The following is a 14,390-nucleotide window of genomic DNA, read 5'->3' as shown; positions in this document are numbered from 1 at the left end:
TAGTGTCAGACTGCCCCTAGTGGGGGATGTCTCCCAGTTAGGCTACTCAGGGGTCAGGGACCCACTTGAGCAGGCAGTCTGTCCGTTCTCAGATCTCAACCTCCGTGTTGGGAGATCCACTGCTCTCTTCAAAGCTGTCAGACAGAGTCGTTCGCGTCTGCACAGGTTTCTGCTGCTTTTTTTGTTGTTGTTTAGCTGTGCCCTGTCCCCAGAGGTGGAGTCTACAGAGACAGGCAGGTTTCCTTGAGCTGCTCTGAGCTCCACCCAGTTCGAGCTTCCCAGCGGCTTTGTTTACCTACTTAAGCCTCAGCAATGGTGGGCACCCCTCCCCCAGCCTCGTTGCTGCCTTGCTGTTAGATCACAGACTGCTGTGCTAGCAATGAGGGAGGCTCCGTGGCCATGGGACCCTCCCGGCCAGGTGTGGGTATAATCTCCTGGTGTGCCCATTTGCTTAAAGCGCAGTATTGGGGTGGGAATTACCCGATTTTCCAGGTGTTGTGTGTCTCAGTTCCCCTGGCTAGGAAAAGGGATTCCCTTCCCCCTTGGGCTTCCCAGGTGAGGCAATGCCTCGCCCTGCTTCAGATCTCGCTGGTCAGGCTGCAGCAGCTGACCAGCACCGATTGTCCGGCACTCCCTAGTGAGATGAACCCAGTACCTCAGTTGAAAATGCAGATATCACCGGTCTTCTGTGTTGCTTGCGCTGGGTGTTGGAGACTGGAGCTGTTCCTATTCGGCCATCTTGCTCCACCTCTACATGTTTTTAGTAGTTTCTATTTTTATAAGTACATATGTATAAGAATTTTTAATTCTTATACATTATATATCTTACCTTCATGATCTAATGTTTTTCTATACCTGTTTAGTGATTTTGATTTTAATTTACACAACATAGATATTAATAGAACAAATTCCGCTTTGTTTTTATTTGCATTTGCCCACTGTCTCTTTGATTATTCTTTCATTTTCTTTATTTAAATTATGACATATGGGTATAAAAAATAACATAACAACTATGTCATTTAACATGTAAAACCTTTCAAACGCAGTTGAAATCCCTGTGTACCCATCCTGGTATGCATTTCTGTTTTCCTCTATCCTGGAAATAATACTATCCCCAAATTTCGTTATTCTTATGCTGATGAGTGAATTCGTATGTCAACCACATATGTATATAGCCCCAAATAATGCATGCTATAATTTTTTCTGATTTGCTTTGGAAATTTGCTTTTTTTCTCTCAATATTATGTTTGTGATTTTTTGAAATGTCACTTATACATAAGTCCACTTTCTTAATTTCACTGCTGAATGGTATTTCATTATATACTAAATAAATATCATATAATAAATAAATTATATAGTAATAGTATAATGCATTGTATTTATTGTATGCATATTTCTGTATGCATAATACATATACACAAATATGAATAACACACATAATTTAATATGCACAGTATAAATAATATATATTTATTACGCATATATTATATAATATATATTATACATTGTATAATAAATTTTTTAAATGATTTATTCAGTCTCCCATAAATAAACATTTAAATTCTAACTTTTCACTGTTGTAAACAATGTTACAAAGGACATAACTTGTATATATCTCCTTATGTATGTGTGAGAGTTTCTGTAGGGTAAATATATAGGGTTGTGGTTTTCAAGATATGAACATTTTAGCATTACTAGATATTGCTAAGTTGCTCTTAAATTTTTACCAATGTTGTGAAAATTTTCCATTATTCAAGGTCTTCACCAACGCTTGATTTTATTATCACATTTTTGTGGAACTATGTGGTATGAAATTTTGCCTCATTGTTGTTCATTGTCGTTTCAATTTTCCTTTTATTTGATTCCTAAGGTTAGGCATCTTTTCATATTTTTATTTGGCCCAACGGTTTTTCTAGTCTCAGGACTGCTTGTTTGTATTCTTTGCACATTTAAAAACTTTTGTTTTCTTACTTAGTTTTATAAGTTTGGATGCTAATGCTTCTCCCAGTTTGTGGCTCATCAGTTCACATTTTAAAGTTCTTTAATAATTAATTCAGAAGTTTTAATTCTTAATGGAGTCAAATATATCAATGTTTCCCTTTATTGTTTTGGAAATTCTTTCCTAATCTGGGGTAGTAAAGATACTCTCTTTGTGAATTTAAATTTTTGATTTTCACATTTAGGAATTTCATTAATTTGTTTTTGCGTATGGTGAGAAGATGAGTCCCCTTCACTCTCTTTTTTTTAGTTTTGTAACCGGTATTCAGTTGACCAGCACAGTTTATTGAGTAGTCTATTCTATTTTCACTGTTAACTTTATCACTTAGCAAGTTTTCATATATGTAGCTTTGGGATCTCTTCTCTGTTTGATTAGTCTGTTAACTTATTCCTGAGTCAATATCAAACCATCGTAATTACTCTAGCTTTAAATTGAGTTTTGCTGTCTGAGGAACAAGTTTCTCCAGAATATTCTTTTCCTTCATGCAAGTCTTGGGTATTATTCCACAAAATGGAATGATTTTTTGATTAATACAAAAAACTCTACTATGATTTTGATAAAGATAGAATTGAATGTATATATTGGTATAGGAAGGTTTTAAAATTATTTATTTTTTTTTACACTGTTGTGTTTTTCTATTAGTAGACAGATCACTTTCTTAGGTCTTTAATGCCTTTCAATAAATTTCTATGATTTTCTCCATAACCATGTTATATATCTTTTGTTAGATATATCAAGGAACTCTTTTTTGATATTAGTGTAAATGCTATTTTAAAATTACATTTTTGAATTTTTCTATTCTTTGTATAGATGTATAATTGATTTTTTTGCATACTGATCTTCTAAACAACTTGATAATTTATTTGTAGATACAGTTTTTTGTGTGTCTGTGGACAGTCATAATCTGAAGAGATAATGTTTTGCTTATTCCTTTCTAATGTTCCAGCCTCTTCTTTCCTTTTCATATTTAGCCTACAGGCTAGGACTTAAGAGTTTAATCAGGAAAAGCATTTGTGGATTGTGGACATCCTTGTAAGATGCGTATTTAAAACTTTTTTATTTCCAGATAATTATAGATTCATGTGCAGTTATAAGAAATAATACAGAGAGATCCCATATACCCTTCATCCAGTTTCTAATGATAGCTGTACAACTATAGTACAATATCACAACCAGGAAATTGACATTGATATAATCCACTGACCTTATTTGGATTACAGCAAGTTTGCATGCACATGTGTGTGTGTTTGTGTGTCTGTGTGTGTATTCTACGCAATCTGTAGAATTTGTATGACCACTACAGTATGTAACCTTTTGAGACTGACTTTTTGTCTCACTTAGCATAATTCCCTTGAGAGTCACCCAAGCTGTGTGTATCCAAGAATTCACTTATTATTGCTTAGTAGTATTCCATGGCATAAATGTTCCATATTTTATTACCATTTACCTATTGAAGAGCACTTAGATTGTTGATTGTTTCCAACCCAATAGCATTTGACTATTAGGAATAATACTGTGATGAACATTCATGTGCAGTTTTTACATAAACATAAATCTTCATTTTTCTGTGATAAATACCCAAGAGTGCAATTGCTTGGTCGAATGGTAAGCATGTTTAATTTTGTAAGACATCCTCCACTCTTTTGCAGACTAGCTCCTCATTTTTACATTCGCATTAACAGTATATGAATGATCTAGTTTCTACTCATGCTTTCCAGCATTGAGTATTATTACGGTTTTTTAAATTTTAGCTATTAAAATAGGTGCATAGTGATATCTCATGGCCTTAATTTGCATTTCTCTAATGGCTAATGATAGTGAACATCTTTTTTTTTTTGAGATGGAGTCCTGCTCTGTCGCCCAGACTGGAGTGCAGTGACGCAATCTCGGCTCACTGCAACCTCCGCCTCCCTGGTTCAAGTGATTCTCCTGTCTCAGCTTCCTGAGTAGATGGGATTACAGGCATGTACCACCACCTCGTTTGACTAATTTTTGTGTTTTTAGTAGAGACAGGGTTTCACCATGTTGGTCAGGCTGGTCTTGAACTCCTGACCTTGTGATCCACCCACCTCAGCCTCCCAGTGTTGGGATTACAGGCGTGAGCCACTGTGCCCAGCCAAACATCTTTTTATATGGTTACTTGCCATCTATATATCATCTTTAGTGAAATGTCTGTTTATGTCTTTTGCTCATTTTCTAATTGGACTGTTTTTATTTTTCTGTTGAATTTTGAGAGTTCTTTATGTATTCTAGATACAAGGCCTTTGTTGCATATGTTATTGGCAAAACTTTTTCCCAGTATGTAGCTTGTCTTCTCATCCTCTTCACAGAATCTTTGGCAGAGCACAATTTTTAAATCTTGATGAGGTCCAACTTATCAATTTTTCCTTTAATGGGTTGTGCTTTTGGTGGCAAACCTCAAAACTTTTTGCCTAATCGTAGGTCCTTTTTTTCCCCTGCTAAGTTTTATAGTTTCATGTTTTCCATTTAAGTTGTGATTCATTTTGAGTTAATTTTTTACATAAGATATGAGGTTTAGATTGAACTTCATGTTTTTACCTGCGGATATCTAATTGTTCCAGTGTCATTTCTTGAAAAGACTATCCTTCCTCCATTGAATCACTTTTGTACCTTTGTAAAAAATCAGCTGGACATATTTGTGCAGATGTATTTCTGAGTTCTGTATTCTGTTCCGTTGATCTATGTGCTTCTCTCTGCCAATACCACATTCTCTTTCTTGATTACTGTAGTTATAGAGTAAACCTTAAAATCAAGTAGAGTGATTCTTTGCACTTTATTGTTTTACAAAATTTTTTTAGCTATTCTAGGATCTGTACCATTTCATATACATTTTAGAATAAGCTTGTCTGTAACATGAATTTAAAGATCTATTTCTTGTACTATTTCATATACATTTTAGAATAAACTTGTCTGTAATATGGATTTTAAAAATATATTTATTATTTCCCTTCTAAGTACTGTATTTGCTTTGGGGTTCGGGATGAAATCCTTTATCACATTTAGGAAACTGTCATCCATTTTTTATTTTCTAAGAGTTTTGTTATAAATTATGTTGAATTTTGTTTAATATGTCTTTTTCATTGATTTTTTTTCTTTAATATGATCATGCAACAAACTGCATTATTACGTAAATGTTAAAGGATGTGTGGTATCTTTTTGCTGATACCACTTCTGACACAAACCATATGGTGTTTTCCAGCACCAACCAATTCTCCAGCACCAACCGGACAGCCCCATATGCACTTCATGGAATTTCTCCTTAGGATAACATCCTGCATAATTATAGTATGAAAAGACAATTTAATGCTGACACTGTCGACACAGAGTTAGCAGCACATCCCACAAGTTAAAGGGCTTGGTTCCACAACACTGCCACCACTTCAGAGGCCAGTCACAAATGTGATCCCAGGATACCCACACTTCTGCCTAGCTGACTATAAATTCAGAGATTCCCTCCTCAGGTTCAAAAATTTGCTACAATAGCTCACAAAACTCAGAAAAACACCTTACATGTTTACTAGCTTAATGTAAAAGATACAAATGAACAGCCAGGTCAGGAGGTACATGCCAAGGGCAAAGTCCAGACGGGTCCTGAGCACAGGAGCTTCTGTCCCTGTAGAATTGAGGGCACCACCCTCCTAGCTTGTGGTTGTACCTACCTGGAAGCACCCTGAACCTCCTAGTTCAAGAGTTTTCATAGCCTGGCTTGCAGCCACCCTCCCCTCCAGGCGGTGGGAGGGGTGGGGCTGAAAGGTCTCACCCTCTAATCATGTGTTTAGTGATGATTAAGATAACCTCTATCCTGAGCCTAGCTAGAGGCTCTACCCTGAGTCGCCTCCTAAGCATAGACTTACATATATTCCACAGGGACTTTCGGTGAGTAACACATTTCTTTCACTCTGGAAATTCCAAGGGTTTTAAGATCTCTGTGCCAGAAACCAGGGGACAGGTACCAAATATGTGTTTGTAGTATACCACACCATACCTGCACATTTTTACCAACAGATTCAATTTCTTTGAGATTACTATGTCTCTTTGAGTCTGTAATCTTTTTTTTTATACTATTGGCTCTAAAGCAAGTCTCAAGAAATTTCAAGTAATTGGAATCATGTGAACCATATTTTATTTCAATGCAATTAAGATAAAACCAGTTTTGAAAAGTTAACCAAAAGATTCTATACATTTAAAATCTGAAGGAGAAACAGAGAAATAATTAATGAGGAAAGATTGAAATTACATTCACATGTTGCATAACATTTTGATCAATGATGGACTGCATGTATACCGGTGGTCCTATACAATTATAAAATCATATTTTCACTGTACCTTTTCTATGTTTAGATGTACAAATACCATCATGTCATAATTGCCTACAGTGTTTGTTATCCTAATCTGCTACAGAGGTTTGTAGCCTAGGTGTGTAGTAGGCTATACCATTTAGGTTTGTGTAAGAACACCCTATGATGTTGAAACAACAATAAAATCACCTAACAACACATTTCCCAGAATGTATCCCTGTCATGAAGTGACACACACTGTACAATGGTAATTTAAAAACAAAGAGCTTGCTAGAAGTATGGTTGGGATTGCTTTGAATCCAGAAAACATGAACATTTAAGTTTTCTTCTAACCATCTTTTAGCTGCATCATTTTATATATACATATATATGTGTGTATATGTGTGTGTGTGTATATCTATCTGTCTGTCTGTCTATCTATCTATCTATCTGTCTATCTATCTATCTATCTATCTATCTATTTTTTGGTCACCCAGGCTGGAGTTCAGTGCTACCATCATAGCTCACTGCAGCCTCAAAATCCTGGGCTTAAGCAATCCTCCTACTTCAGTCTCCTGATTAGCTAGGGCTACAGGCATGTACCACCACGCCTGGCTAATTTTTTTTTTTTTTGTAGAGACAGGGCCTCGCTATGTTGCCCAGACTGATCTTGAACTCCTGAGCCCAAGTGATCCTCCTGGCTCAGCCTCTCAAAGTGCTGGGATTACAGGCATGAGCCACTGCACCTGGCCTGCATCCTACAATTTTTACTAAAAGTGTTTTCATTCTCATTTAGTTCTATATGTTTTTAAATTATCTTTGTAATTGCTGCTTCCTGTGAATAGATCTTACATATCTTTGCTTTGATTAATTTCTAGGTATGTTTTTGAAGTTACTGGGAATGATTCTTTTAGAACTCTTTGTTTATTGATGATATGTAGAAATAGAGTTATTTTTGTATATTGACTTTCCAATCCTTTTCCCCTTTTCCTTTTTCTTCCTTATTATTCTGGCTAAGCCCATCAATACAATGCTAAAATAAAAGTGATGTTAGTGAGCATGTTTGTCTGATTCCCATTTCATAGGGAACACTTTCGTATTTTCAACATTTTAGCATTGAGAATGGTATTTGTGGTAGGTTTTGTTCTGTGGATATTCTTTATCAAATTAATATTATTGTTTATTTTGATTCTCAAATTGCTCTAGATTTGGCTAGCTCTTCAGTTTTTGACATGTTTCCATCATTTCGTTGAGCTACTTCTTACCACAAGATATTCGTCTTGTACACACCTTGTATAGCCCTGGAGTCAAGTGATTTCTTTTAGTGAGAAGTGGTATTTAGAAGCTAAGTTGTGAGGGCTACTAATGTGGCTTTGCTTCCAGTTCCTCTCGATAGACTGAGCTAGGAAATATATTTGTTCAGGTAAATTTATCTATCTAAATCTATCAATCATCTGTCTAAACATATCTATCTAAATATAGCATTCTCTCTCTCTCTATATATATATGTATCTAAAACCATAAATTCATTCTAATACCTGGAATTCCATTTCAAAACCACAGGATACTTTCCAGAGTTTTCTCTTTTTCTAATTGTAACTCTTTTCCCTAATGGTGAGAATCCTGATTCTGCTAATGTCAATACGCTAGCTCATTTCCTTAAGCTAGAATGTATAGAAGGTAGTTTCAGGATTCCTAAATATTTTTTAATTCAGGTGTTTATCTGCTTCCTCTTGTGGCTTCACATCACTGAGCATTTGTGCTGATTGTCCTTGTGGAGCTCCCTCTCTGTGGGTGTACTCAGACCTGTTGCTCATGGAGACACAAATCAGGTTACTGGAGCACCTGAATGTTAAGAACTGTTCAGATGATAGAGGAAAAGCATTCTGTATCCTCTGTGGGCTGGCTGTGAATTCCGTTCCAAGCCACCTGGAGTCTGTCATTCCCTTGCCAAGATACCTGGAGGAAGCCTATCCTGTCGCTGATCTCCCTGAACTATCACACTCTCCGTAGCAAGGAAGTTGCAACCGACTGTTGACTCATCTTGGCCTTTTGAGGAGAATTGATCTACTGACATGGGGACAAGATTGATTTTCATTTTGGAAATTATATTTTTAACTTTCAGGATCAGCTATTAAAAAGATTCACGTTTATTGGAAAACCAAATAACATCACTAAAACCAACTGAACAATGACAAAAGCCCTAAAACTCTTGGATTAAAAGCAAATCATCAATAAACTAAAAAATATTTAGAACTGAGTGATAATGTAAACACTACACAATAAAAGAAAGCTGTCCTTCATTCTTTCTTCAAATGTTTCCTCCTCTGTTTCAACAACATCTGCCTGCCTTCTTCCTATCCATCTTTCTTTTCTTCTTGTATGTGTGTGTGTATTGATTTAGATTCTGAACAATATATAAGTGAACAACATAAATCAGGTAGAATGGTGCGGACCAATGGGTTAGCAACATTGCTAACAGAACAAAAAAACTGAAAATATGCTTGGAACGATATGTTCTATAAACAACTATATATGCAAATAGTTGGACTACTTTAAGTTTAGCTAGGATGATTTTTAAAAATTGAATATATATTATACTTGAAATCCAAACTATTAGCTAAAATTTGAGTATATTTTTTTTCTGGAGTGTATTGAATATGCAGTTATGAAGTCATCTCATCTATATTCAACTGATGTTTTATTTCCTCTAGAGTCTAACTAATGTTAGACAAAATTTTGCTACATTGTTTCTTCCTCAAGGACCAATACAGAGAAATGATTTTCTTGTTTAATATTGAATTTAGTTGATGAATGTGAACATCATATCCTAATTTTGTTGTCTAATCTCAGTGGCCTTTTGGTTATGAAAAAGAAAAGCTCTGTTTGGTTTGAGCTGAGGACACAGACTTCAGAGAGGGTTGAAGACAATACATGGTGTCTTTGTCCCTGGTGCTTATCTCTGTGCCTTTTTTTAACCACCCTGGTTCATATTTTTAGCACTGCAGAAATGATAAATAAGCCAGAAACGTTTGCATAAGGGCAGTCAAGTGACTTCTTGATGTATTCTTTCTAAATTGGAATGATTCTTCTTTATTAAATATCTGAAAGTTTTTGTGTAATTTCAACACTTCTTTCTCCCTTGACAGAAATAGGAGAACCAGTGTTAGGAAAGCAGCACAACGATACCTGATAGATTACTTGAATCCTCTAATATTAGGTTATGTTAAAAGAAAGAGGTTCCATCGTGTATCACTTGAAGAGATGCCCTGGAGAGCTCAGATGAACCTGTATCTAGCAGGTGCACACTTTAACCTGGTTTTACAAAAGCTAGGGGAGCGTACGAAGATGAAATTTGGCACTTCACATATGATGGTCAGGTATAGTATATTATTGATGAAAAATACTTTTTTAGTTTCATGAACATGGATTGTATTTGTATGTTCAGAGCTCCAATGGTGCTAACAACTTAAGGAGGTTTACAGAGTACTTCTCATCTTTATACTGGCTGTATTAGTTTGTTTTCATACAGCTGTAAAGAACTTCCCGAGACTGATAATTTATAAAGGAAGGAGGTTTAGTTTGACTCACAGTTCCATTGGGGAGGCCTCAGGAAATTTATAATCATGGTGGAAGGGGAAGCAAACACGTCCTCCTACACATGGTGGCAGGAGAGAGAAGTGCAAGCAGGGGAAATGCCAGATGCTTTTAAAACCATCAGATCTTGTGAGACTCATTATCATGAGAACAGCATGGGGAAAACTGCCCCCATGACTCAATTACCTCCACCTCGTCCTGCCCTTGACACGTGGGGATTTTTACAATTCAAGGTGAGCTTTGGGCGGGGACAGAGAGCCAAACTATATCACTGACCAATGATTTATTTATTAAGTTTTAATCTCAGAATCTTTCCCAATTACCTGCTGGATATAAGTGATAATTTATTACAGCTTGAATATGTTTGTTGATCTAGCTTTCAGTGCAAGGGTAAAATGTAATTCCAAGAGAAGTTTAATATGAATTATAGAATAAATGTAGATATTAGTAGGCATTAGTCAAATGTCTATTTCATAGAGGCATAGTTTAAGCCTCTATAAACAGAGATTGTATTTACTCATCCAATGTCAATTTTCTATCATTTACCCAATAGACATTTTTAAGCTCTTACTGAGTGTCTTTGGCTAAGTGCTGTGGGAGATAAAAATAGAAGATACATACATAATATGGAATACTTTGTAGCCATTAAAAGGATGATGTAAAGTCACACATTAAAAAAAGAATACTTATTGAGTACCTATAAGATACAAGGCACTGAGCTAGGTGCAATGGCTATACAAAGATGAACCAGATATACTAATTAGGGTCTGATAGGGTATGTCACAAATGTTCATGAATAGCTTGTAATGAATGGTAAAAGGGAAGTACAAATCCAATCTTCTTTGTTATTGGAAGAAGGCTTTTCCTCTAGGTTGGAACTAGCAATACACGTTTCATAGGGAGGAGCCACTGGGCCTGGGTCTTGATGGATAGGCAAGGTTTAGAAATGTGCAGAGAAGGCCGGGCGCGGTGGCTCAAGCCTGTAATCCCAGCACTTTGGGAGGCCAAGATGGGCGGATCATGAGGTCAGGAGATCGAGACCATCCTGGCTAACACTGTGAAACCCCGTCTCTACTAAAAAATACAAAAAACTAGCCGGGCGAGGTGGCGGGCGCCTGTAGTCCCAGCTACTCGGAGGCTGAGGCAGGAGAATGGCGGTAAACCCGGGAGGCGGAGCTTGCAGTGAGCTGAGATCTGGCCACTGCACTCCAGCCCGGGCGACAGAGCGAGACTCGGTCTCAAAAAAAAAAAAAAAGAAATGTGCAGAGAAGGAAATAGGCACTCTCAATAGTTGGAAGAACATGAGTCAGAGCCCAGGTAGAAAACACAGGATGCGAACCCCAAATAGTCTCACCACAATCTAGGGTATATGAAAGAGAGTGGTGTGAAATAGATAGAAAAGGAGGCTGGGACTAGATCAAGGTGGGTCTTAAATGTCTATTAAATCTGAGCTTTATTTTACATACAGTAGAAGATTATTGAGGGTTTTTGAGCAGGGCCATGATAAAAATGTCTCTGGCAGCAACTTACCAAGTAGATTGGAGGAAGGAAAGACTGGAGACAAGACATGAATTAGAGGGTATTTATTTCAGTAATCCAGTGAGGAAAAAATGCAGGTTGAAGCTCACAATCAACTTGGTCCCAGTTTCTGTTTCTCCAGAATTTTGGTTAAGCTCACTACCAAACTGAACCTTTGCAAAAATGTCTCCAGATAGACCATTTTCCTGTGTGGGCTAGACCAGACTGGCATTTAAGAAGCAGCCTGACTGACTTTGAAGGCATTTGGCAAAGGAAGCCTTTCAGAGGGCCATAACAGGGAAAACAGTTCAGAACAGATGGGCTTCCTTACCCTTCTCTGAATTCTGAGAAGTCACTGGGCTCCCAGTTGTACATGACCTTTCATGCATGATCACTTGGCAACACAATAACACAATGATCAAATTTGTGTCAGGATAACTTGGTGCTAACTTGGATTTTTTAAATCTGTTAACATATACTCAGTATTTGTTATTATTTTATTTTCCATAAATTATTGGGGTACAGGTAGTATTTGATTACATGAGTAAGCACCCATCACCTGAGGAGTACTGCACCATATATGTTGTCTTTTAAACCTCACCCCCATCCCACTCTTCCCCCCAAGTCCCTAAAGTCCATTATATCATTCTTATGTCTTTGCATCCTCATAGCTTAGCTCCCACATACCAGTAAGAACATTTGATGTTTGGTTTTCCATTCCTAAGTTACTTCATTTAGAATAATAGTCTCCAATCTCATCCAGGTCATTGCAAATGTTATTAATTCATTCCTTTTTATGGCTGAGTAGTGTTCCATCATTATCTATCTATCTATCTATCTATCTATCTATCTATCTATCTATCTATCTATCTATGTCTATCTATCTCTGTCTCTATCTATCATCTATCTATCTATCTATCTATCTATCTATCTATCTATCTATCTATCTATCTATCTATCACAATCTCTTTATCCACTCGTTGATTGATGGACATTTGGGTCGGTTCCATGATTTTGCAATTGTGAATTGTGCTGCTATAAATATGCATGTGCAAGTTTCTTTTTTGAATAATGACTTATTTTCCTCTGGGTAGATAGCCAGTAGTGGGATTGCTGAATCAAATGGTAGTTCTACTTGAATCAATGTTATTTCTTTTTAAAAATAAGGTCTAGGCATTAAACAAACTTGCATCAAAAATAATGAGTAAGGAATATAAACTATTTATTATTTTTGATGCAAGATTGTTTAATGCCTAGACCTTATTTTTAAAAAGAAACAACGGCCGGGTGCAATGGCTCACGCCTGTAATCCCATTACTTTGGGAGGCCAAGGTGGGCGGATCATGAGGTCAGGAGATGGAGACCATCCTGGCTAACATGGTGAAACACTGTCTCTACTAAAAATACAAAAAATTAGCTGGGCGTGGTTGTGGATGCCTGTAGTCCCAGCTACTCTGGAGGCTGAGGCAGGAGAATGGCATGAACCCAGGAGGTGGAGCTTGCAGTGAGCTGATATCACGCCACTGCACTCCAACCTGGGTGACAGAGCGAGACTCCATCTCAAAAAAAATAAAAAATAAAAAAAAGAAATGACCTTAATTATGGACACATTGCTCTATATAGTAATCATTGTCACTGAGTTCTGTTCAAATCAGGTGGTTTTAAGTTGAAATAAATTGTTCTTTCAGAGCTCACAGAGTGGGCACAGATATTTTTATTTCCATTTTCAAGGGCCCTTTCAGAGAAATATATATTGATGTTAAAATTCCTAAGGGCAAAATTACATTGTATAATTTTAAAAGTTAATGAAAACATGTTGGGCTTTGATTAAGTGCCAAAATCCTTCATGATTTAAAATTTGGGAGTACTCACAAATGTTTTAAAATAAAAATAGATTGCATTTGACATTGAATAGATTGAATTGACATTTTAATTCAATTTTGCTTATATTGTTTTTTAATGTGATGTTTTCCCCCCTTGCAGTTTCCGATCATTTGATCCTAACATATTCTCACTGTATAATTCAGGAACAGTATTACCAACAAGAAAATTGACTGTGGAAAATTATAAAGCAATGCTTGATTTCCTCCTTACAGCCAAAAAAAGAAAGGCCAACTTACCATCAGGTAAAATAAACACGTTAGTTTATTATCAAGTTACCTCTAGATTTTTATTCACTAAACAACACAACACACATACACATCGTGGACACACAAAGGTATACGCACAGTTTTCCAGAGGACCAGCAATTTAGTTGAGTTTTGATATTTTGTAGGAGATTCTTGTTTGCTCTATTTTAAAAAATTTCTATAGTTTTATGATATTACATATATTTGGAAATATCTATTTTGTATTTCAACCTTAGCCAATTTGATTGTTCAGCAAATATAATGTTTTAAATTAAATATTGGTGGTTCAAGATAGGTGAAGACTTGCTACAAACATACTACTACAAGCAGGCACCCAAACTATCATGATAGCTGATTTTGTATTCAGGGGAATCCACCATTGCCCTAGGATTTCCAGCCAGCATCTTTTAAGAAAGCTCCCTCTAAAATGAATGAAGCCTTGTTATCTAGTCAGGTGACAGGGGGCTCCAAAATGTAGAAACATGCAATGCAGGTAAATAGGGTTCTTTTTTTTTTTTTTTTTGAGACAGTCTCGCACTATCACCTTGGCTGGAGTGCAGTGGCGATCTCGGCTCACTGCAACCTCCGCCTCCTGAGTTAAAGCGATTCTCCTGCCTCAGCCTCCCAAGTAGCTGGGATTACAGGCACGTGCCACCACGCCTGGCTAATTTTTTGTATTTTTAGTAAAGACGGGGTTTCACTGTGTTGGCCAGGCTGGTCTTCAGTTCCTGACCTTGTGATCCACTTGCCTCTGTCTCCCAAAGTGCTGGGATTATAGGCGTGAGCCACCGTGCCTGGCCAAAAACAGGGTTCTTGATCAGGGTGCGCTCTGGAAACTGTAGTCCAGCA

General features: G+C 36.8%; 1 protein-coding gene across 1 annotated transcript in view; it reads left to right on the top strand.

The window, feature by feature from the left end:
- The window catches only part of CFAP54 (cilia and flagella associated protein 54), a 374,000-nt gene that overhangs the window by 135,671 nt on the left and 223,939 nt on the right, over positions 1-14,390 (top strand). Inside the window, 2 exon segments of the mRNA XM_017893969.1 lie at positions 9,447-9,677; positions 13,396-13,538. Of these exon segments, the coding sequence (XP_017749458.1) occupies positions 9,447-9,677; positions 13,396-13,538 (374 nt within the window).

The sequence above is a fragment of the Rhinopithecus bieti genome, unplaced genomic scaffold (assembly GCF_001698545.2).
Source record: "Rhinopithecus bieti isolate Rb0 unplaced genomic scaffold, ASM169854v2 scaffold_23405, whole genome shotgun sequence".
In the NCBI taxonomy this organism is placed as follows: Eukaryota; Metazoa; Chordata; class Mammalia; order Primates; family Cercopithecidae; genus Rhinopithecus; species Rhinopithecus bieti.
This window is presented reverse-complemented; position numbering and strand designations above follow the sequence as displayed.